General features: G+C 42.3%; 1 protein-coding gene across 2 annotated transcripts in view; it reads right to left on the reverse strand.

Moving 5' to 3' along the window:
* The window catches only part of dnah14 (dynein axonemal heavy chain 14), a 144,187-nt gene extending 124,456 nt beyond the window's left edge, over positions 1 to 19,731 (reverse strand). The window contains exons 1-11 of one of the 2 annotated variants that reach the window (XM_031902515.1): positions 19,657 to 19,731; positions 18,181 to 18,348; positions 14,609 to 14,739; positions 12,551 to 12,690; positions 12,025 to 12,146; positions 9,663 to 9,827; positions 5,631 to 5,743; positions 5,233 to 5,295; positions 4,087 to 4,216; positions 2,053 to 2,184; positions 887 to 1,140 (exon numbers count right to left, since the gene is read on the reverse strand). In XM_031902515.1, the coding sequence (XP_031758375.1) occupies positions 887 to 1,140; positions 2,053 to 2,184; positions 4,087 to 4,216; positions 5,233 to 5,295; positions 5,631 to 5,743; positions 9,663 to 9,827; positions 12,025 to 12,146; positions 12,551 to 12,690; positions 14,609 to 14,739; positions 18,181 to 18,333 (1,403 nt within the window). In that variant the 5' untranslated portion in view covers positions 18,334 to 18,348; positions 19,657 to 19,731. Of the gene's footprint in view, positions 1 to 886; positions 1,141 to 2,052; positions 2,185 to 4,086; positions 4,217 to 5,232; positions 5,296 to 5,630; positions 5,744 to 9,662; positions 9,828 to 12,024; positions 12,147 to 12,550; positions 12,691 to 14,608; positions 14,740 to 18,180; positions 18,405 to 19,656 lie in introns of those variants that run through there. The other variant, XM_018093963.2, reaches the window with a different exon arrangement.
* Positions 19,732 to 25,477: the final 5,746 nt, after the last annotated feature.

The following is a 25,477-nucleotide window of genomic DNA, read 5'->3' on the forward strand; positions in this document are numbered from 1 at the left end:
TGGCCTTCAGGCTGGCCCCCCTTAGCCCATAACAAGGTTACAGATATATAGAAACATTGGGGTAACAGTCACCCTGCTATAGTTCCAGGGGTACCCAGGGCACAAATAAGCACTCACCCCAAATCCCCCCCTAACTGGCCTTCAGGCTGGGCCCCCTTAGCCCATAACAAGGTTACAGATATATAGAAACATTGGGGTAACTGTCACCCTGCTATAGTTCCAGGGGTACCCAGGGCACAAATAAGCACTCACCCCAAATCCCCCCCTAACTGGCCTTCAGGCTGGGCCCCCTTAGCCCATAACAAGGTTACAGATATATAGAAACATTGGGGTAACTGTCACCCTGCTATAGTTCCAGGGGTACCCAGGGCACAAATAATCACTCACCCCAAATCCCCCCCTAACTGGCCTTCAGGCTGGGCCCCCTTAGCCCATAACAAGGTTACAGATATATAGAAACATTGGGGTAACAGTCACCCTGCTATAGTTCCAGGGGTACCCAGGGCACAAATAAGCACTCACCCAAATCCCCCCCCTAACTGGCCTTCAGGCTGGGCCCCCTTAGCCCATAACAAGGTTACAGATATATAGAAACATTGGGGTAACAGTCACCCTGCTATAGTTCCAAGGGTACCCATGCCTCTTTTTTGGGGAGGCTAAAGCTGGCCAATAAAGCATATTTAAGCTGCTGATTCATCCCCTTCAGACAGAGTTGGCAGCTTATCTGTTCATGTATGGGCCTTTTCCATCTTCATAACCAATAGATATCTACCCTCAAAATCTGGCTAATGCGGTCTTCTCCCGATAACCTGCATTGGCGTCAATTATGATCAGATCACAAAATTCCTTCAGGAATATGATGTTTATTCATATATAAGAGCTTTACCTGAGAGACCTTCGTCTATGGTTCTTTTTCTCATCGGTGGAAGTGACACTGTACGAAGCTTCGAGGAATCCCAGAAATGTCTGTGTGGCACTGAACGACAAATACCGAAGCATCTCCTGGAAAATGCAGTCAACGAGGGTGAGAAATCTAGAAAAGCGCTCCACTAAAGTTTGCCACTCTGTCAGCACAGTATATTTGGGCTTTATCTGGTCTTCTGAGGAAAACAGCTCTTTTATCCCCTTTCCTTCTGCTGCCTGAAAAAAAGAATAGATTAAAAAAATAAATAAAATTTTTGCAAATGAAACCTGAGGTGCTAGAACTCCATATTATGCTAGGTGTACACATCAAAGTTGGCCATAAACAGGCAATTATTGTGTGCTGATTTGGCCACTCAATACCAAGCCTTCAGCTTATTGCTGGACCTCCTGACCTGATATCGTCTGTAGATCTATGAGGTTGGCTTCAAATTACTTTGAACAACAACAACATCAGGCTATCACTAAACTATCAGTTTGCCCTGATTTGACTGACCATCTGGCAACCTCAATAAAATACATAAAAACCTTACCCATGTTCTATTCATTCCTATGGGATTTTTAGAAGTGTATTTTCTCAATGGATGAAAGTTAGGGGCACATTTCCGTACACCGCACGACTTTTCGTACGGCGCACGAACACTTACACAAAAAAATCGGAAAGGTTTTACCGCTGTTTACAATTGTACGGTACGAAAATTTCGTGACTTTCAGATCGCCAATACGATATTATCGTGACTAATATGATTTTTTCGTAAGCATTTTCGTGATATTTGCGATCTTCAGAAATTTTCGTTTCCAATCCGAATTTTTCCCATTCGGCATTCGAACTCGTGTTTTCATAAATCTGCCCCTTAGAGTTCACCAACTGATAAGTTTCTTAATATCCCATAGAATAGAACATGGGTAGGTTTTTATGTAGTAAGCTCTAAACTCACATTTTGATAAATCTGCCCCTATGTATATAAATAATATACAATGGGGTTTTTTTTTCAAATATTTCAGAGTGTCTGAAGCTAAGGGGCAGATTTATCTACATAAAAACACACTCATGTTCTATTAATCCCAATGGGATTTTTAGACGTTTTTAGAATGTAAATGTACATTGTAAATAGCGATGATCGTACTTACCTTCAAATATGTAAGAGTAATAGCTGAAATGGCCTTTTCTCTGATTATCCCAATATGTGCAAGTGCATGAGAACATTGCTTGGACTGAATGGCACAAAATTCTTTCAGATTATAGGTCCGCTGCTTGTCAATCTGAAACGACAAAAGAAAATATGGATAAAGCAAAATACGTTTTTACCATAATTCCTTTCCTCTGGCAGCACATAAGCCATACTGCCTGTCTTTACTTCAGCTTAAAATAAATGAACAATGAAAGGTTTTAAACTTAACAAACATTAAAAATGGCTGCTAACATAAACATCTAATTAATTTAGTTACCAAGCATCTGGATAATACAGAGGTAAACAAATAGGTGCAACGTGTTATGTTTTTGTTCAGAATGTATCTTGTAGCCCAGGATTTGTGCCTCTGTCTCTAGGATAGAGAACAATGGGGGTGCGTACATCTATATACAGGAAGGGAAGTATACATAGCGGCACATAGGTGTCCATTGGTATGCTCCCATTTGTTGTGTCATTCAGAATGTGCAATCTAAAGGTGCCCATACACGTAAAGATCCGCTCACCTGGCGAGGTCGCCAAGCGAGCGGATCTTCTCCTGATATCCCCACCTACGGGTGGGCGAAATCGGGTGTATTTAGGCTAATTTGGTCATTTGGCCCTTGGGCCAAACGATCAAATTAGAGTGCTGAATAGGCACAGTTGGTTCAGGGACTGCATCAACGAACCGTTTTGGTCCCCGATCCGACTAAATTTTTTTAACCTGTCCGATCGATATCTGGCTGATTTCAGCCAGATGCAGGTTGGGCAGGTTGGCTGTTTGTGCCCCTACACAGGCCGTGTATGGCCACCTTAAGAGCCCCACAGATGCAAGTTTGTGTTGTGTGCCAGTCCAAAACCAGTGGGTTGGGGCCAGTTTAACACTTTTCTAGTGGTATCCAACAATCCTTCAGCTAGCTGCCATCTTTTATCTACATACCACCCCTCTGGCGATGTGATCCATTGCCATGTCAGGCACAGGTTTATAAATAACATCACATTGGGTTGTGTCTGTGTTGGAAGAGGACAGTCCAGGATTTTATGGGTCTACTTTGGAATGCATTAACTAATGCAAGGCACTAGGGAGTTTTGTACTTACTGCCTATTTATGTCAGCACTGTGCTCTGCAGCTTGTGCCTGATTTTTCACTCCATTGCAAGGTGTAGCTGCACATGCATAGTGAATGGGGCTCTCTGGGGCCCCCCTTAGTGATTGTGCCTATCCATGTGTCAATAAGCCAGAGTGTGTTTCAGGAGCTGAAAGCAAATATAGTAGGACTTGTCCATCTCCTATACAGCCATTGATGTGTACAAGCCCTTATTCTAACCGCTTATATTAACCGAACCTATTCACATGGAAAAGGGTAGAACAAACTTAATTAGTTTCCTCACTTCTCTTTGAACCTTAGCTAACTTTGGATACAAAATAAAATGAATCACCAATTTGTTAGCTCGACTGTCTCAGAAGTAAATCCAATCTGTTCAATTAACATTTAAGTTTGGATACACGGTGTTCCAACATATTTCCTAACCTTTTACAAAGTACACAGTATTACTTAATGATACACCATCCTCCCATTTAGTCTAGGCTCTGGAGAACACTGCAGGAACTTGCTTATCCTTTTTATTCTTCTTGGTTTGGAAAATGAAAAAAAAAAACAAAAAGGCCAATATATCAATGGTCACATTATTTTTTTTCTACTAATTAATTTTGAATTTTTTGTAGATTTGAATGATATTTATAGTTATGAAAACTTTTTATGATTTTTCACCAAAACATTTGCATGATCTGGTGCAGTTATCAAAGCATTTCCATTGTTTTTTTTCATCAAGAAGTGGAAAAACTACCTGAATGTATGGTGGGCAGATGGGAGACTAAATGCCCCCTACATAGCTTGTGACATCACTCCCATAACCCACCCTGATATGGGCATATGTGCCACTGCCAACGAACTTATTCTCCTTTAGGAATAATACAGTGGCTGACACGTACTTACCGTAACAAACTTTATTGCATGATTAGAACCCGGCTGCCCATTTAGAGCATTCTCACACAGGGCTCTGATATAAAGCAAGCAATCCTGGAAGCCCTTGTCAGCAATGAACAACTGCTGCGATATGAGCACTCTGCAAATGAGATTATATAAGAGGAAGAGAGTTCAGCTCTATAGCGGCAATTTAGGATCAGCAGCAAATTGTAACGATTCATTTCGCTTGTCTTTTCTATAAGGGTGATTATTAGGGCAGCAGTGTTACACATTCTAATATGCACAGCAATCATAACAGTTCTATTACAGTTTTGCATAATAAAAGTAAATGTCATTCCCCCCCTTATTGGGGGCAGAACAGTCCTATTGGGTTTATTTAATGGTTAAATGATTCCCTTTTCTCTGTAATAATAAAACAGTATCTGTACTTGATCCCAACTAAGATATAATTACCCCTTATTGGGGCAGAAGAGCCCTATTGGGTTTATTTAATGGTTAAATGATTCCCTTTTCTCTGTAATAAAAAAACAGTACCTGTACTTAATCCCAACTAAGATATAATTACCCCTTATTGGGGGCAGAACAGCCCTATTGGGTTTATTTAATGGTTAAATGATTCCCTTTTCTCTGTAATAATAAAACAGTACCTGTACTTGATCCCAACTAAGATATAATTACCCCTTATTAGGGGCAGAACAGTCCTATTGGGTTTATTTCATGGTTAAATGATTCCCTTTTCTCTGTAATAATAAAACAGTACCTGTACTTGATCCCAACTAAGATATAATTACCCCTTATTGGGGCAGAACAGCCCTATTGGGTTTATTAAATGTTTAATTGATTTTAATTAATTGATTTGATTTAATTTTATTAGACTTAAGGTATAGAGATTTAAATTACAGAAAGATCCCTTATCTGGATAACCTCAGGTCCAGAGCATTCTGGATAAGAGGTCCCATACCTGTATTTGTATTTGCTATGGTAAGCAGTATCTATCTGGCTGCACTACTGGCTCTCAGAGCTCACAATCAGTAACACAGATATAACATTAATCAGCCGGGTTGTTAACCCATTATGTGTCATTGTTAAGAGCCAAAGTTTAGGACAAAGCTGTGGACTAGCCCATTAGTATATGGAGCTCACTAATAAACATACCTGCTGTTATTTGTTTTCATCCTGTGAACATTCATTTTCCATACAGTAAATGCTTTCCAGAGTCTGTCAAGAAAAATTCTGATTAGTTGAAGCATTTATTTATGTTTAAATAATATTATAGTAGACTTAATGTATGGAGATCTAAGCTATGGAAAGATCCCTTATCCGGAAAACCCCAGGTCCTGAGCATTTCTGGATAACAGGTCCCATACCTGTACAACCAATGTTTTGACCTTTATTGGAATCTTTCTCAGCATTTGCCCATGGGGCAGAATGCACACTTTTCCCATCCTCTGTATGTGTGTGTGTCTTTGAAATATATTTGTGTACATTTTGTAACTAGTTAAATTAGTACATTCTTGTCAAATCCTACAGTATAATAAGAAGGATCCTCTTACCTGAACTGTGAAAATACTTTCAAGTCCTTGATGGCATAGAAATGGTGTCTCTCGTGTAGCCACTCAGTAACGGGCACAATGTCCATATCCTCCTTTGCAGACGTCATACACACCTACAGCAGGCAATGCAATGGGAAGCACAGTGGGAAAATCACTCATAACAACCCTTAGAATAGATTCAGTGATCAGTGTTTATGGGGCACTTTTATTTCTACACTTTTTATTTTCTTACACAGCAAATAATTCCCTCTGTCATTTAACCTTTTATTCTTGTACCAACAAATGTATTTGTAGCTGTAATATTGGTGTGTAGGCGCCATCTCAGTGCCTTGTGCCTGAGTCTGAGCTTTCAGCCAGCGCTACACATTAGAACTGCTTTCAGCTAACCTATTGTTTCTCCTACTCCCATGTAACTGGAGGAGTCCCAAGCCGGACTTGGATTTCTTACTATTGAGTGCTATTCTGATACCTACTGGGAGCTGCTGTCTTGCTCCCTTCCCATTGTTCTGCTGATCGGCTGCTGGGGGTGAGGGGGGGATATCACTCCAACTTGCAGCGCAGCAGTAAAGTGTGCCTGAGTCTGAGCTTTCAGCCAGCCCTACACATTAGAACTGCTTTCGGCTAACCTATTGTTTCTACTACTCCCATGTAACTGGTCCCAAGGTATGAAAATAAAATAATATCTAAACACAGCCCAAACATCTAAGTTGATATTAGCCTCTCTAATGTTTCTAATTTGTTTCTTATAGTGGCATCAGGAAGAGTTATGTATAGGCAGAAGCTATGTTTTCTCTTTGCACTCAAGTGTGTCGTGCAGATTATGCCGGCATCTATCAAAATGTCAATTATCCCTGTTCTTCCCTTTCAGGCAGCACTGCCTACTGTGCAACTCACACACAGGTGCCACAGCCTCTCTTACATTTGGTACTTAATTTAGCATTTTTAATGTCACTTTAATGCAAATAATTTCTTTTCATTAAGTATTGTGGCATTAAAGCATTAGCTGTATGTTCCCAAAGAGGTACAAAGCTGTAGGCTGAGATATAAAGGTCTGGCCTTTAGTATCACTCATGTCTTATTAGGGACAATGTACCTCCTACTGTAAATGATAAGGATATTAGCAGTCACTGAGGGGTTCTGTGCCCATATAAAGGCACAAGGCTGCAGGCTGAGTTATACAGGGAACTCTGAGTATCACTCATGTATTATAAGGGATAATGTACCCCCTACTGTAAATGATAAGGATATTAGCAGTCACTGAGGGGTTCTGTGCCCATATAAAGGCACAAGGCTGCAGGCTGAGTTATACAGGGAACTCTGAGTATCACTCATGTATTATAAGGGATAATGTACCCCCTACTGTAAATGATAAGGATATTAGCAGTCCCTGAGGGGTTCTGTGCCCCCCATATAAAAGCACAAGGCTGCAGGCTGAGTTATACAGGGAACTCTGAGTATCACTCATGTATTATAAGGGATAATGTACCCCCTACTGTAAATGATAAGGATATTAGCAGTCACTGAGGGGTTCTGTGCCCATATAAAGGCACAAGGCTGCAGGCTGAGTTATACAGGGAACTCTGAGTATCACTCATGTATTATAAGGGATAATGTACCCCCTACTGTAAATGATAAGGATATTAGCAGTCACTGAGGGGTTCTGTGCCCATATAAAGGCACAAGGCTGCAGGCTGAGTTATACAGGGAACTCTGAGTATCACTCATGTATTATAAGGGATAATGTACCCCCTACTGTAAATGATAAGGATATTAGCAGTCCCTGAGGGGTTCTGTGCCCCCCATATAAAAGCACAAGGCTGCAGGCTGAGTTATACAGGGAACTCTGAGTATCACTCATGTATTATAAGGGATAATGTACCCCCTACTGTAAATGATAAGGATATTAGCAGTCACTGAGGAGTTCTGTGCCCCCCATATAAAGGCACAAGGCTGCAGGCTGAGTTATACAGGGAACTCTGAGTATCACTTGTGTATTATAAGGGATAATGTACCCCCTACTGTAAATGATAAGGATATTAGCAGTCACTGAGGGGTTCTGTGCCCATATAAAGGCACAAGGCTGCAGGCTGAGATATACAGACATAATGCACTTCCCAATGTGAATTATAGAGATATTAGGTAATGTATATTGAAATCAGTATCTGTCCGGCTACTTATATTCTCTACAATTCTTGTTCTGGCTCTGGAAACAATGCAGCAAATGGAGCTTAAGAAGAACTGACGGGAGCTACATTCTTTTAAGAGTTCAAACCAAAGAACCAAAGGGATCAACAAGTTACTGTAATGTTGTGTACAAATAACCTTAAAACTACTGAAAATATTTCATTAATATATGCTAGAATGGTGCTTATAATTATATGTTGGTTCATTAGGAAAAAACTGTTTTTTATGCAGTCACCTTTAAATATTTCAGGTTTTACTTGCCCTTAATATTCCGTATTTTCTTTCTACTTTGAGAAGTCATTAACATTTTTTGATTATTTACCTCTAAATGAATGTGTTTCCTAAGCATCGTGCCAATGAGCCCCTGTACCAGTGGGCAGAACGCTAGGGAGGGCTACACAACTGCAGCAAGTGGCTCACAACCGACACAGTTTCATTATTTTGCTCTGTTCCTTTTTGCTCGTTATTGCTCCCGAGACTGACGCCCCGGAGTGATCTTAATATCAGCGCAGGTGTGAATTTTATTTGAAAAAACAGCTGAATGTGATTTAAACCAGTCTGAGGTCTTATCTCAATTTCCCTTAATTAATATCCTGTAGAGAATCTTTCCCCTCCGGCTTACTACTCATCTACCTTAATCACAGGGCTTGGAGGTCCAGGGAATACACCAGTATTCTCTATATTCCCATACACAGGCAGATAAGCTGACAAATATCAGGAACAGCCCCTCATAGCCTGTACAGAGAGATACCATAAAACTATGGCACATAGGGATTCCCCTGTACTAAGCACAATTCAGCAGGAACAGTCCCCTCAGTTTGCTCATAGCCTGTACAGAGAGATACCATAAAACTATAGCACATAGGGATTCCCCTGTACTAAGCACAATTCAGCAGGAACAGCCCCCTAAGTTTGCTCATACCCTGTACAGAGAGATACCATAAAACTATGGCACATAGGGATTCCCCTGTACTAAGCACAATTCAGCAGGAACAGCCCCCTAAGTTTGTTCATAGCCTGTACAGAGAGATACCATAAAACTATGGCACATAGGGATTCCCCTGTACTAAGCACAATTCAGCAGGAACAGCCCCCTAAGTTTGCCCATAGCCTGTACAGAGAGATATCATAAAACTATAGCACATAGGGATTCTCATGTACTAAACACAATTCAGCAGGAACAGCCCCCTAAGTTTGCTCATAGCCTGTACAGAGAGATACCATAAAACTATGGCAGCATAGGGATTCCCCTGTACTAAGCACAATTCAGCAGGAACAGCCCCCTAAGTTTGCCCATAGCCTGTACAGAGAGATACCATAAAACTATGGCAGCATAGGGATTCCCCTGTACTAAGCACAATTCAGCAGGAACAGCCCCCTAAGTTTGCTCATAGCCTGTACAGAGAGATACCATAAAACTATGGCACATAGGGATTCCCCTGTACTAAGCACAATTCAGCAGGAACAGCCCCCTAAGTTTGCTCATAGCCTGTACAGAGAGATACCATAAAACTATGGCACATAGGGATTCCCCTGTACTAAGCACAATTCAGCAGGAACAGCCCCCTAAGTTTGCTCATAGCCTGTACAGAGAGATACCACAAAACTATGGCACATAGGGATTCCCTTGTACTAAGCACAATTCAGCAGGAACATCACCCTAGATATGTCATAGGCATACAGATATAGAGACACCTATACCATAAAACTGCTTGTAGCTTAGGTTGACAAATACAAACTGATGGACTCCACCAGTACCTTTAAACATTTTGCAAACTGTATTTCTGCAAGTTACTGTTCCATGTAAGTAGCCGACATACTTTAGGCTTAAGACATTATTCTACTGACCTTACAGATCTGCGAAGCACTCACGGTCCAGTACATGTCCGAATGAATAGCTGTGGCCGCAGTAACCACATGGAGATCATAGGGGTCATATTGAGCCTTTGCATTATCCCAGCTTCTTGGCAAACAGTAAACGAATTCCCCTGTCTCCTTGAGGGCAAAGGTGTCCTAAAATAGAGTAATGTTATCTGTATATTCTGTATGAAAGGAAATAAAAAATTACAAAATACAGGTATGGGACCCATTATCCAGAATGCTTGGGACCTGGGGTTTTCCAGATAAGGAATCTTCCTGTAATTTGGATCTCCATACCTAAAATAAACCTAAAAAACCTCCATACCTCTACTAAAAAATAATTTCAATATTAATGAAACCCAATAGGATTGTTTTGCTTCCAATAAGGGGTAATTATATCTTAGTTGGGATCAAGTACAGGTACTGTTTTATTATTACAGAGAAAAGGGAATCATTTAACCATTAAATCAACCCAATAGGGCTGTTCTGCCCCCAATAAGGGGTAATTATATCTTAGTTGGGATCAAGTACAGGTACTGTTTTATTATTACAGAGAAAAGGGAATCATTTAACCATTAAATCAACCCAATAGGGCTGTTCTGCCCCCAATAAGGGGTAATTATATCTTAGTTGGGATCAAGTACAGGTACTGTTTTATTATTACAGAGAAAAGGGAATCATTTAACCATTAAATCAACCCAATAGGATTGTTCTGCCCCCAATAAGGGGTAATTATATCTTAGTTGGGATCAAGTACAGGTACTGTTTTATTATTACAGAGAAAAGGGAATCATTTAACCATGAAATAAACCCAATAGGGCTGTTCTGCCCCCAATAAGGGGTAATTATATCTTAGTTGGGATCAAGTACAGGTACTGTTTTATTATTACAGAGAAAAGGGAATCATTTAACCATTAAATAAACCCAATAGGGCTGTTCTGCCCCAATAAGGGGTAATTATATCTTAGTTGGGATCAAGTACAGGTACTGTTTTATTATTACAGAGAAAAGGGAATCATTTAACCATTAAATAAACCCAATAGGGCTGTTCTGCCCCCAATAAGGGGTAATTATTATAACAGAGAAAACAAAATCATTTTTAAAAATGTGAATTATTTGTTTATAATGGAGTCTATGGGAGACAGGCTTTCAGTATTTCTGAACTTTCTGGATAATGGGTTTCCGGATAACGGATCCCATACTTGTATATGAAAACTGCCGGTAAGCATTTTAAACTACTTGTAGGTCAGTGGGATCACTGTAACAGGCTGCTCACAGAACGTATCCCCACATGTGACAATGCGATTGGTGAGTCCCTCAGGGTCGGACTGGGCCAACAGGGCACCGGGAAAAAGCCCAGTGGGCCCTGGCGGCCCAGACCCCATCCCCGTAGGGCACTCCCCTGAGCCGCCAGTCTCCCTTCCCTCACGTGCTGAAAGTAAGTTTAATTTACACACGCTCCCTGAGGCAGTAGCCCTGGTGGGCCCCGCACCCCCAGTCCGACCCTGGATCCCCTAGATTTCCCAGGCTAGAGAACGTCATAACTGATTCTCTAAAGGAGTTGGATGGACTGATCGCATCTTATTTAGTGCCACTTACTATTCAACCATCATAAATAAGCTGCCCAGTTTTGACAGCAGTCTGTTGGCAAATGGAGCGTTGTGCCCACAGCTGCCGCAAAGCACAAAACAACAGAAGTCAAAATGTACCATCCATCTGTTCCCGCTTCTAATGTTAATGTATGAAAAGTGGCCTGTCAGAAATAAAAGAAGAGGTGACAGGGACAGACAGACTTCATTCAGTGGTGACAGACAGCAATGGTATTGTGCCCAGCACTGTGTTCCACCAGATGTCAATGACAGTTAAAGCCTCCTATGGGGCACATTTATCAAAGTCCGAATATAAAAAATTTGTATTGGTTCGTACTGTGCGTATTTTCAGCGCAACTTTTTCATACATTTCCGCAACTTTTTCGTACTTTGCTACAAAATTGGTGCAACAAAATTGTATTGTCGCGTCAAGTACAAAAGTTTCGGATTCATTCAAGCTTCGGTATCGTGACTTTTCTTGGGGCAGGTTGGAGCAGAGTGCAGTCAGAAAGGTTTTCCCACAGTTTGATACAAAAATTTTGTGACTTTCGGATCGCCGATATGATATTATCGTGACTATTCTGATTTTTTCGTAAGCATTTTCGTGATATTTGCGATCATCAGAAATTATCGTATCTAATCTGAATTTTTCCCATTTCGGGATTCAAACTTGTACTTTGATGAATGTGCCCCTGTGTGTCCCTAGCCTATGGGAAAATAGATACCAATTCCTATGTTTAAATGGCAAAATGCATAAGTACCTGTATTTGGCTGGAACACTTCTTAGCCATATTGCATTTCCTTTTGAAAACAGTCTTGGATAATTCTGTTTCCCAGCCCAGTTTTTTTCTCAGTTTAATAATATAGGCGAGTGCACTGTCCTCTGGCAAGAAATGATAAAAAAAGGTAGTTATCATTATTATTATTACTTTGCCTCCCTTTTCATATACATTGGTTTTACATTACTGGGTATCAGCCATTTATGTATATTGTAGCTCCAACTTGCAGCGCAGCAGTAAAGTGTGAGTGAAGTTTACCAGCGCACAGGTCACATGGCTGTGGCACCTTGGGAAGTGAAGAATATGGCTAGCCCCATGTGACAGGAGGCTCTGCTTGGCAGTACACATGGTCCTTACGCCTTCAAAACAGCTTTGAGGCCACTGGGAGCAACATCCAAGGGGTTGGTGAGTTACATGTTGCTCCTGAGCTACTGGTTGGGGATCACTGACTTAGTGTATAGCTACTGATAACAGAAATAAAATTAATAAACATTATCATAGTCCTTACCTTTAGTCATTTCATTATCAGGCTGGGCAGAAAGCACAGGTAATTCTCCTTCCTTTCTATCCACTGCTTCACGATAAAGGCAAAACGTTTCAGATTTTGTCTCTGGTGAAATGCTGCCAACCAATTCTTTTCTATGTTTTCTGCATAAAATGGTAACCCAGAATGAAATTCAAATTCCTTTTTTATTATCACATCCATACCTATTATAAAGCTATTTAAAAATCCCAGTTGTCAGTCATATATTGCCTGCCCCGCCTCTATGCCTTAGACAATTACTTTCACTTTCCATTTAGCACTTTCCAAGATGCCATTACAGTCCTCACTTTCCCCTTCCCTCCTCACCATCTAATTGTGTAGCCAGTGCGTGATACAAAACTTGCCTTAATAATAATAATAATAATAATAATAATAATTAACAAACACAAATTACCCTGGGAGATTTGTAGTTTTACATTAGGTTCAAATTCGCTGCACAAGGGCTGACTTTGGGACAATCAGGTAACACTGGAGGCCATGACAGGACCACAATATTTAGAAATGAAGAAAAAGATTGGAGGAGCTTTGTCTGAATGTAACAAAGCAGGGCTCATTTACGACCAGCAACCAAAGTTGCGATGGCGCTAAAATTGCGGCAGTCGTGCAGGCACCAGTACTAGTGTCCAAGGGCTCTCCTTGCATTTGTGGTTTTTAAACAGCAATTAACCCTGCAAATCTTTTTTACTGATTGCCTGAGTAAATGAGCCCTAGCAGAGCTACGTCTGTCAATTTCAGCCAATAGCCACAATGTTTGGCCTGAGGCCACAAGTTCGCGTCAGTTAAGGAGGCCACACACGGGCAGATTTCAGCTACCATTCGGGCCCTTCAGATTGATTTGATCGCTTACCTGCCTGTGTATGGGCCAACCTCAATGCACCTTACCATAACTGAATAATATAAACAATATAACAAATTAATAGAAATCTGAAACGAAAAAAAGTATATACATTCAAGTCTGGTCTATATAAACAGAACCGCCGTTAGTATTGGGCAAAATTTGAATAAAGTCATACTGAGTAGAATGGGAGACCCGGGTGTGTATACCCCGAGCCTATCGCTAATTAGCAAAATTCAGAAATCCCACCACAGTCAAAACTTGTTTGTGCCGATAATAACTCACCGTGTCTTGAATGTGGTCCGGGTGGTTAAAGCCCCGAACCCGTAGCCAAGGGTGGAAAACCATACAGCAGACGAGATGACTCTAAGCACGCCGGACAACAGGATATCCACTTAAAATTTCAGCTTTATTGATACCATTAAAAACAGCACGCCTGATGCGTTTCGTGCGCAAGCGCACTTAATCATAGGCAGACAGCAGGTAAGTTACATCACGCTTAAATTATACAGTCTCAAAAACCATTACTAAATTAAAAAAAACATAACTGGTCTAAAATTGTCCAGATCTTGTTCAGGCAGGTTTTATTTTTCCGTCAGATCGGGGACCGCATTGGTCCGACGGTCCATATACCCGCCGTTCTAATTTGATGGTTTAGTCTTAAGGTCCCCATACACGGGCCGACTATAGCTGCCGATATGGGTCCCTTGGACTGATTCGCCAGCTAATCGGCCCGTGTATGGGCAGAACCGAGGGGCCTGGCCGACCAATATCTGGCCCTAAATTGGCCAGATATCGTTCAGCCAGTTTAGAAAATCCAGTCGGATTGGAGACCACATCGGCTCATTGATGCGGTCCCCGAACCAACTGCCCCATGGCCGCAAATGTAATCCGATCGTTTGGCCCCAGGGCCAAACAATCGGATTATTTTTTTCTTAAGGTACTTGCTACCCAATATCACCCACCCGTAGGTGGGGATATTGGGTGAAGATCCGCTCGCTTGGCAACATTGCCAAGCGAGCGGATCTGCCCGTGTATGGCCAGCTTTAGGGCCAAACAATAGAATCAACGCTCATTGGGCGACCTCACCAAGCGAGTGGATACACCCTATATGGTTGAAAGCAGCCTAACTTCAGCTCTCAGAATACACAGGAATACACAGGAATTACTAATACTGTGTTACTTACACAAAGGATTCTCTACCCTCCTCTCTGAGCCGCTGTATGCCTTTCCTCTTAATATCTCCTCTATATATATAGGTACAGATAGGGGAGCTGGAGTTCTCTGTGCTTAATGAAGGTGGCTTTGGAACAAACATCTGTACAGAGAAAAACATCAACATGTGTCATTAGTACAAATCTTTTTGGGATAGTAAAATGTGTAAAAAAAAAAAAAAAAAGAGTAATTTGAAATGGTATTTATTTAACAAATTCTCTTGATGTGTATGATGAAGAGAGGTGTGTCCCCAAATGTCATCTACCTTCTCTCATACATGTATTAATATATTAAATCTTCCAAAGAGTTATTTAACCATGAAATAAACCCAATAGGGCTGTTCTGCCCCCAATAAGGGGTAATTATATCTTAGTTGGGATCAAGTACAGGTACTGTTTTATTATTACAGAGAAAAGGGAATCATTTAACCATTAAATAAACCCAATAGGGCTGTTCTGCCCCAATAAGGGGTAATTATATCTTAGTTGGGATCAAGTACAGGTACTGTTTTATTATTACAGAGAAAAGGGAATCATTTAACCATTAAATAAACCCAATAGGACTGTTCTGCCCCCAATAAGGGGTAATTATATCTTAGTTGGGATCAAGTACAGGTACTGTTTTATTATTACAGAGAAAAGGGAATCATTTAACCATTAAATAAACCCAATAGGGCTGTTCTGCCCCAATAAGGGGTAATTATATCTTAGTTGGGATCAAGTACAGGTACTGTTTTATTATTACAGAGAAAAGGGAATCATTTAACCATTAAATAAACCCAATAGGGCTGTTCTGCCCCAATAAGGGGTAATTATATCTTAGTTGGGATCAAGTACAGGTACTGTTTTATTATTACAGAGAAAAGGGAATCATTTAACCATGAAATAAACCCAATAGGGCTGTTCTGCCCCCAATAAGGGGTAATTATATCTTAGTTGGGATCAAGTACAGGTACTGTTTTATAATTACAGAGAAAAGGGAATCATTTAACCATTAAATAAACCCAATAGGGCTGTTCTGCCCCCAATAAGGGGTAATTATATCTTAGTTGGGATCAAGTACAGGTACTGTTTTATTATTACAGAGAAAAGGGAATCCATGCCATGGAGTCTATGGGAGATGGCCTTTTCATATTTCAGAGGTTTCTGGATAATGGGTTTCTGGATAATGGATCCTATACCTGTACTGCTTTATTGTAACAGAAGAAAAAAGAAATCATTTTAAAAATTAGAATTATCTGCTTATAATAGCATCTATGGGAGATGGCCTTGAATAACGGGTTTCAGGATAATGGATCCCATAGCTGTACACAGCAAGGCCTTGTCTAGGATGGGGCCTACAAGAAGAGAACAATGGCAACAGGGTTGGACTGGGCCAACGGGACACCGGGAAAAAACCCGGTGGGCCCCGGCCCTAGTGGGAGGACGTTGGGTGGGGGACCCTGCGAGGGTTAGGGAGGCTCAGCGGGGGTTAGGGGGTGCAATTAGTGACTACAGAGTGATATCTCTGCTCTAGAAAACTACATCCTGCCTTCCTACAAATTATACATGGTCTGATGTTCATGAACAACCCGGAACAATTAGGTACTACAGAGTGATATCTCTGCTCTAGAGAACTACATCCTGCCTTCCTACAAATTATACATGGTCTGATGTTCATGAACAACCCGGAACAATTAGGTACTACAGAGTGATATCTCTGCTCTAGAGAACTACATCCTGCCTTCCTACAAATTATACATGGTCTGATGTTCATGAACAAACCGGAACAATTAGTGACTACAGAGTGATATCTCTGCTCTAGAAAACTACATCCTGCCTTCCTACAAATTATACATGGTCTGATGTTCATGAACAACCCGGAACAATTAGGTACTACAGAGTGATATCTCTGAGAACTACATCCTGCCTTCCTACAAATTATACATGGTCTGATGTTCATGAACAAACCGGAACAATTAGTGACTACAGAGTGATATCTCTGCTCTAGAGAACTACATCCTGCCTTCCTACAAATTATACATGGTCTGATGTTCATGAACAAACCGGAACAATTAGTGACTACAGAGTGATATCTCTGCTCTAGAAAACTACATCCTGCCTTCCTACAAATTATACATGGTCTGATGTTCATGAACAAACCGGAACAATTAGTGACTACAGAGTGATATCTCTGCTCTAGAAAACTACATCCTGCCTTCCTACAAATTATACATGGTCTGATGTTCATGAACAAACCGGAACAATTAGTGACTACAGAGTGATATCTCTGCTCTAGAAAACTACATCCTGCCTTCCTACAAATTATACATGGTCTGATGTTCATGAACAAACCGGAACAATTAGTGACTACAGAGTGATATCTCTGCTCTAGAAAACTACATCCTGCCTTCCTACAAATTATACATGGTCTGATGTTCATGAACAAACCGGAACAATTAGTGACTACAGAGTGATATCTCTGCTCTAGAAAACTACATCCTGCCTTCCTACAAATTATACATGGTCTGATGTTCATGAACAAACCGGAACAATTAGTGACTACAGAGTGATATCTCTGCTCTAGAGAACTACATCCTGTCTTCCTACAAATTATACATGGTCTGATGTTCATGAACAACCCGGAACAATTAGGTACTACAGAGTGATATCTCTGCTCTAGAGAACTACATCCTGCCTTCCTACAAATTATACATGGTCTGATGTTCATGAACAAACTGGAACAATTAGTGACTACAGAGTGATATCTCTGCTCTAGAAAACTACATCCTGCCTTCCTACAAATTATACATGGTCTGATGTTCATGAACAAACTGGAACAATTAGTGACTACAGAGTGATATCTCTGCTCTAGAAAACTACATCCTGCCTTCCTACAAATTATACATGGTCTGATGTTCATGAACAAACTGGAACAATTAGTGACTACAGAGTGATATCTCTGCTCTAGAGAACTACATCCTGTCTTCCTACAAATTATACATGGTCTGATGTTCATGAACAAACTGGAACAATTAGTGACTACAGAGTGATATCTCTGCTCTAGAGAACTACATCCTGTCTTCCTACAAATTATACATGGTCTGATGTTCATGAACAACCCGGAACAATTAGGTACTACAGAGTGATATCTCTGCTCTAGAGAACTACATCCTGCCTTCCTACAAATTATACATGGTCTGATGTTCATGAACAAACTGGAACAATTAGTGACTACAGAGTGATATCTCTGCTCTAGAAAACTACATCCTGCCTTCCTACAAATTATACATGGTCTGATGTTCATGAACAACCCGGAACAATTAGTGACTACAGAGTGATATCTCTGCTCTAGAAAACTACATCCTGCCTTTCTACAAATTATAGAAAGTTTTGGAATCGCTGATTGACTTGATCTAGTGTTCCGGAACATTAGCAATAAGCAGAAGTGAGCAGACTGCTACCTCTGTTCTAGAGTGCTGCATCCTACTGGCCTCCTGTGATACATGGTTATGATGTACCTAGCACATGAACTTTATGAATAGTCCCAGAAGAAGATGGCTTACCGGCACGCGTGTCTCTGGGTGCCCAGCGACATCTTGTTTCTGCATCAGACTCATTTGCGAAACCATCTGGAACACATCCGCCGTCGCTCCCTTACGATGCAGTCGAGAGAGCAGATCGGAGTTTGCTAATGGTTTCTGCTCACTCGTGTACATTATGCGCTGCTGTTCCTGGGGAAGCGACAATTATGCAAAACTGCAAACTGGTTAATGGATCTTATTCTCATGTTTCTGAAAAAAAATGTCACGGTAAAAAAATGATGGGCAGCATTTGTCTAAAAGTTCTCAACGGCGGTGTCATGATGGTTTCGGTACATTTTTGCTCTGGTTTTAAGGTCTGGTTTAATTGCAGTGGGTTTTAATGGGAAATAAATCCTAGCTACTATTTACAAATGGAAATGCTTTTTATATTGTACCTGTTGGTCTTAAAAGTGTGCAGTGCAGAATTGTGCAAGGGATTGTTGTTCAAAAGTGACTTCTAATATCCTTATCATTTACAGTAGGGGGTACATTATCCCTTATAATACATGAGTGATACTCAGAGTTCCCTGTATAACTCAGCCTGCAGCCTTGTGCCTTTATATGGGGGGCACAGAACCCCTCAGTGACTGCTAATATCCTTATCATTTACAGTAGGGGGTACATTATCCCTTATAATACATGAGTGATACTCAGAGTTCCCTGTATAACTCAGCCTGCAGCCTTGTGCCTTTATATGGGCACAGAACCCCTCAGTGACTGCTAATATCCTTATCATTTACAGTAGGGGGTACATTATCCCTTATAATACATGAGTGATACTCAGAGTTCCCTGTATAACTCAGCCTGCAGCCTTGTGCCTTTATATGGGCACAGAACCCCTCAGTGACTGCTAATATCCTTATCATTTACAGTAGGGGGTACATTATCCCTTATAACACATGAGTGATACTCAGAGTTCCCTGTATAACTCAGCCTGCAGCCTTGTGCCTTTATATGGGGGGCACAGAACCCCTCAGTGACTGCTAATATCCTTATCATTTACAGTAGGGGGTACATTATCCCTTATAATACATGAGTGATACTCAGAGTTCCCTGTATAACTCAGCCTGCAGCCTTGTGCCTTTATATGGGCACAGAACCCCTCAGTGACTGCTAATATCCTTATCATTTACAGTAGGGGGTACATTATCCCTTATAACACATGAGTGATACTCAGAGTTCCCTGTATAACTCAGCCTGCAGCCTTGTGCCTTTATATGGGCACAGAACCCCTCAGTGACTGCTAATATCCTTATCATTTACAGTAGGGGGTACATTATCCCTTATAATACATGAGTGATACTCAGAGTAAATGTAACAAGGGCCGTTTCTGAGGTAATCTTGACTATATACACATATTTTCACATTTTTGAATTACATATTTACTCTAATTGACTCACACCCTGACACTGCACATCATTCCTAGTCCCCAGTCAGAGCAATAAAGACAGAGCTTACCTACAGCGCTGCCCTCCCTGCTGTCTGTATTCCCTCACTCCCAGCTCCCACACAAGCTTTCTGCCGTCGCCATGGAAATGGGGGGCCGGACTCCGCTGGCCACACCCCTTCTGTGTGAGGAGCCAGTTCCTAAGGCCCAGTGCGTTGGTTTGCTCCTGTTCTGTCAGACTGTGGGCGGGGTTAGAGCTGAGGTAAAGGTTGCCACAATTGGCATACTAATTTAATGCCCAGGTGGGTTTTCAAAGTTCAAACCCGCCAAGGTACAGATTTGGCCTAGTTTTTGGAGCCTTGGCGGGTTTGTAGTTTGGAAACTAGCCAAAGTTTTTTTCTACAAGTGTACCTGTCCCAATGCATGCTGGGTAATGTAGTTTGTATCTTACTATTAGCCTACAGCTAGGATTAATATAAAACTACAATACCCAGCATGCAATTAGACAGTATAGACAGAAGTTCCCTTTTCTATTCCTCTTTGCTCAACCTGAAGCAGCAGAACTGCTATAACCTGCAGGGACTGCATAACCCCCAACTGTCCCGCTTTTCGCGGGACAGTCCCGGTTTTTACAGCGCGTCCCGCTGTCCCGGATTGTTCAATGAATGTCCCGCATTACGGAAATGCAGAACATTCATTAAACTATCCAGGCCAGTGGGACGCGCTGGCAACAGCGGATCACTCCGGCTCCTTCTTCTTGGGCTCCTGCTCCTTATTCGGCTCCTCGTACGGCGGCAACAGGTCCTTTTATAAGGTTGCGCCCGTGTGTGACGTCACATGTACGCACGGGCGCAACCTTATAAAAGGTCCTGTCGCCGCCGTACGCCACTGTGTATGGGGGGGCTCTGTGTATGGGGGGCTCTGTGTAAGGAGGGCTACTGTGTATGGGGGGCTCTGTGTAAGGAGGGCTACTGTGTATGGGGGGCTCTGTGTAAGGAGGGCTACTGTGTATGGGGGGCACTGTGTATGGGGGGCTCTGTGTAAGGAGGGCTACTGTGTATGGGGGGCTCTGTGTAAGGAGGGCTACTGTGTATGGGGGGCACTGTGTATGGGGGGGCACTGTGTATGAAGGGCTACTGTGTATGGGGGGGCACTGTGTAAGGAGGGCTACTGTGTATGGGGGCACTGTGTATGGGGGGGCACTGTGTATGAAGGGCTACTGTGTATGGGGGGCACTGTGTATGGGGGGGCACTGTGTATGAAGGGCTACTGTGTATGGGGGGGCACTGTGTAAGGAGGGCTACTGTGTATGGGGGCACTGTGTAAGGAGGGCTACTGTGTATGGGGGGCTCTGTGTAAGGAGGGCTACTGTGTATGGGGGGCTCTGTGTAAGGAGGGCTACTGTGTATGGGGGGCACTGTGTATGGGGGGGCACTGTGTATGAAGGGCTACTGTGTATGGGGGGCACTGTGTAAGGAGGGCTACTGTGTATGGGGGCACTGTGTATGGGGGGCACTGTGTATGGGGGGTCACTGTGTATGGGGGGGCACTGTGTAAGGAGGGCTACTGTGTATGGGGGGCACTGTGTATGGGGGGGCACTGTGTAAGGAGGGCTACTGTGTATGGGGGGCACTGTGTATGGGGGGCACTGTGTATGGGGGGCACTGTGTAAGGAGGGCTACTGTGTATGGGGGCACTTTCTATGGGGTGCTGTCTATTGGGCCATCGTGGGCACTATTTTAACTATTTTAAAAATGGGGTGTGGCAATTGGGGCGTGGCCACAAAGTGGGCGTTCATTTTTCAAATGTTGGGAGGTATGGGACTGGGCACAGGGGGCAGGGAATTACCAGCCATCCCAGTAACTGGAGAGGGGGCATGGGGAGTGATTGTACACTTAAAAAGGCAGGTTTTCCCACATATACTTTTATTTTTTAGAATTATTTTTCATTGCGTCATTGCGCATACTGGGCTTTTTTTGGGCTACTTTCAAAGTGGCTTTTGGCTAGTTTTGGGCTGGTTTTAGAAGCGACTTTGGCTAATTTGTAAAAATAAATCTGGCAACCCTGCTTTCTTGGCTTCCCCCGCGGAACTGAAGTAAGGTTGCAAGATGGATTTGTTTTCAGCAAAAAAAAACCGCTCTGTGAAGCTAAAACTTTATTGTTAGTGCTACTTTTGATTACTTCCAGTCTCCTATTTAAACTACTGCCTGGTTGCTGAGGTAAACTGGATCATAGCAACCGGATAGATGCTGAAATTCCAAACTGGAGAGCTGCTAAACAAAAGGCTAATAATTCTAAAATAATAAAAAATATGGAGACCAATTGCTAATGGTCTCAAAATACCACTGTCTACATCAGGGATCCCCAACCTTTTATACACGTGAGCCACATTTATTTTGAAAAAGTGTTGGGGAGCAATACAAGCATGGAAATAGGTCCTAGGGGTGCAAATAAGAACTATAATTGGCTTTTTGGTAGCCCCCAATGTGGACTGGCAGGCTATATATAATAAATATACATAAAGTAGTAATTCATTCAGATTCGTATTACATGGCAGCACAGACGCCAGTGTATTCTGTATCAGAAATTATTCTCCATCATCCCTGTAAGCATCAACCTTATTGACTGTGAAACCTCAATTTCTGCTAATGTTTTCATTATTTCTGCAGAGCACAGTGAGCATGTGCAGTGCCGCTGACCCTCAAAACATGGACTAACAAGATCCAAGAGCTGCATGGACAACTTGACGTCAGCTGAACCTCTGGGCTGGTATAGTAAGTTCACTATAAAAAATAAATTATTTCTAGCCCTGTCTTTTTTAGGCTTTAGTTCTCCTTTAACATTGTGTGTGTGTGTGTGAGCACCTGTGCTTATTCAACTGTTATTATCATCCTTTCTGAAGTTGACCATGCATGGACCAATGAAAACTGCTGACTCAACTCCTCCAAATCAAGTCAGCAAAAATGACTGATTTCCACCTGAAAAGTCGGAAAAGGGTGACAAGCAACTTCAATACACACAATAATGCTCCAAACAATAAATATAATTAGATATATTCAGTGTACCTGTACCTGTATGCACGAACAGATGGACATATATACATGTCCAACCTATAGAATCCTACTGACTGACGACATTCACTTATACCTATCTAGCATTATGTTTGGAGGACGTTACCTCACCAGAATCACAGAAATGTATGACTTTGTACTTGGATAGAAAATTCCAGCACCGGCTTTTGGAAGAAAGGGCAAAGGGAAATGAGCAATACAGTGCAATGTTTATCAGCAGTGCTGGGCTTGGATCATTAGAGAAATGAATACTAGATGAGATGAATGCTGATGTTAGAAAATTCTGCCATGGAAGTGCACAGTGCTCTACACACTCTTACCTTATGTATATACAGGGTAGGCTAATGATCCAGTTACACAATGTTCTACTCTCAGTATGACTGCCTCAGATAGGAGCATATGGTCACAGGGGGTGTCGGGCTCGGAGACAAGTTTTAGTGTCATTGCGATGTTTCTTGTACTGTTGAAGGCAAACTAGTGATAAGAGTGTTTAGGATCAACTTTCAGAAATATAAGCCATGGGCCATAGCTGCCTGGCATACAATTGTAGTGTGTGTGTATGTGTGTGTGTGTGTGTGAAACAGGTCATCTTCCTCAAGGCCCTAAATTAACATTATTGCTTTGGAGCCCAGTAACCACTAGAGTTTATGAGCTCGGAAATAAAGAGTCTCTGGGAAAAATACAAAATGTATATATGTGTGTATGTTGTGCATGCCTTCTGCTCTGCTGTAGTACTGATGACCCTTAACATGGTGTGACAGTGTGGTTATTAAAGACAGCATTCGTCTGTAAGAGAAAGTGTACATTTGAGGTGTGTAACGTGGACTGCAGGGGGATTCCTTGTGCAGACAGGATTAATAATCCCTCTCAGTCGGCCAATTAAGAGACAGCTGAGAGAGGAGGCTGAGAGGTAAAAGGGTGTGTGCTCCCACACCTGGGGGTCACTCAATGTGAAGGAGTCACTGATAGTGAGGGGTCACTCAGAAAGGTGTCCACTCTCAGAGCAGGAAGGCTGCCTGCCTGTGTGAGGAACTCCCAGAGGGGCTGGAGGAGCAGAGAGAGTCGTGACCACGAGTGCAGGAACGTTGAGGCTTAGTGAGAAGCCATAGTGTGCCAGAGCCTGGTGAGCTGGTATCCCAGGAGGGGAGAGACAGCAGGGCTGAGTGAGTAGCCCAGAGTGTTCACGAGTGTGAGAGTCACCATGGATGTGTGAAGGTCATTGGGGTTGGGGAGAAGCCCCGGAAAAAGGTTCCAGAGTGTGGAAGTTACCCTGGAAGGTGAGAGCCCTGAAGAAGGGACAAATCACAACCATGAACTGTTGATGAACATATTTGCTTATTTTTTGAGAGAAAAATGTGATGTTGCATGTGGTGTCCTTGTCTCTATTGCTCCTGATCCTCTGCTTACTTGCCTACCATAGCTGAATTCCCCCAAAATTATGTGTAAGGGCAGTTAGCACAAGCTGGGATTATAGAAATTCAGGTTATCTGGAGCCATCAGACTCAAGTGATACCTAGGGGTAGGGAACCATTTACTAACAGTCTTAGATTTTTTTAGCTCTAAAAGTTGCAGAATGCTATGCTACAAAACGGTTCTTCCAAATCCGACAATTCATCAACATTTCCGTAGAAGTCAATGGTAGGTGTCCTTTCCTTGGACGATTTTTCTTTGCTTCAAAACCTTAGTGGATTTCGGATTTTTGTTGTTGGTTTTTGTGTGACAGTTCGAAAAAGTTGAAAAAGTCACATTTTTTTCCTGACATCCTCCCCGAGGACGAATAAATTGAACGCGTCGGGGAGGAACAGTCAGTAGGGGGAGCGCCGGCAAAGGTCGGACTGGGCCACTGGGGCCCACTAGGGCTGGGGCCCACCGGGATTTTTCCCGGTGTCCCGGCGGCCCAGTCCGACCCGGATTGTAGCTGTCGATATGGGTCCCTTAGACCAATTCAGCAGCTTATCGGCCCGTGTAGGTGCAGCAATGACTGGCCTGCCCGACTGAAATCGGCCAGATATCGATCAGGCAGGTTAAAAATTTTAGTTCGATCGGCGACCGCATCGGCTCGTTGATGCAGTCCCCAAACAGACTGCACCTATTCTGGCGTTCTAATTCGATTGTTTGGCCCCAGGGCCAAATGACCTAATTAGCCTAAATTCCCCTGATATCGCCCACCCGTAGGTGGGGATATCGGGAGATGATCCGCTTGCTTGGTGACCTCGCCAAGCGAGCGGATCTTAACGTGTATGGGGACCTTATATCTGTCTGTGTACGGCCACCTTAGAGGTGGCCATACGTCGGTATATTTTGGCTGCCAATTTGGGTCCTTCAGACCGATTCGGCAACTTATGTGCCTGTGTATGAGGCTTTCCAACAACCCTCCCCAAAAATTGGTCAGATGTCGATCGCACAGGCTTGATTTATCTGTTGGATATCTATTTGCTCATTGATGTTGTCCTCGCTCCGACTTTTCGTATCCCATTCATTTTAATGCGATTGTTTGGCCAGTTATTTCTTGATTACTGCTGACCAAAAAAGCTGGTTGCTGTGGGTTACTAGACATGCTTTAAATGTTTCACATTTTCATTTATTATTACATAAAACTCAAGGCCTGTACTTGGTCCCATATTCTCCAGCACTAATGAGAGCCTCAAAAAAAATAGATATGTAAAGAAAATAACCTCTTTCCCCTACTTCCAAGTAATATCTGTGAGAATGGGAGAAGCTTACTTTCCCTTTAAGAGAAAAGCTGAGCTGGGCACCATTATTGGTGTGTCTTATACAGTAAGAGCTTCAGGTTGGATATTCAGTGTTTGTTTTTGCTGTT

The sequence above is a fragment of the Xenopus tropicalis genome, chromosome 5 (assembly GCF_000004195.4).
Source record: "Xenopus tropicalis strain Nigerian chromosome 5, UCB_Xtro_10.0, whole genome shotgun sequence".
Lineage (NCBI taxonomy): Eukaryota > Metazoa > Chordata > Amphibia > Anura > Pipidae > Xenopus > Xenopus tropicalis.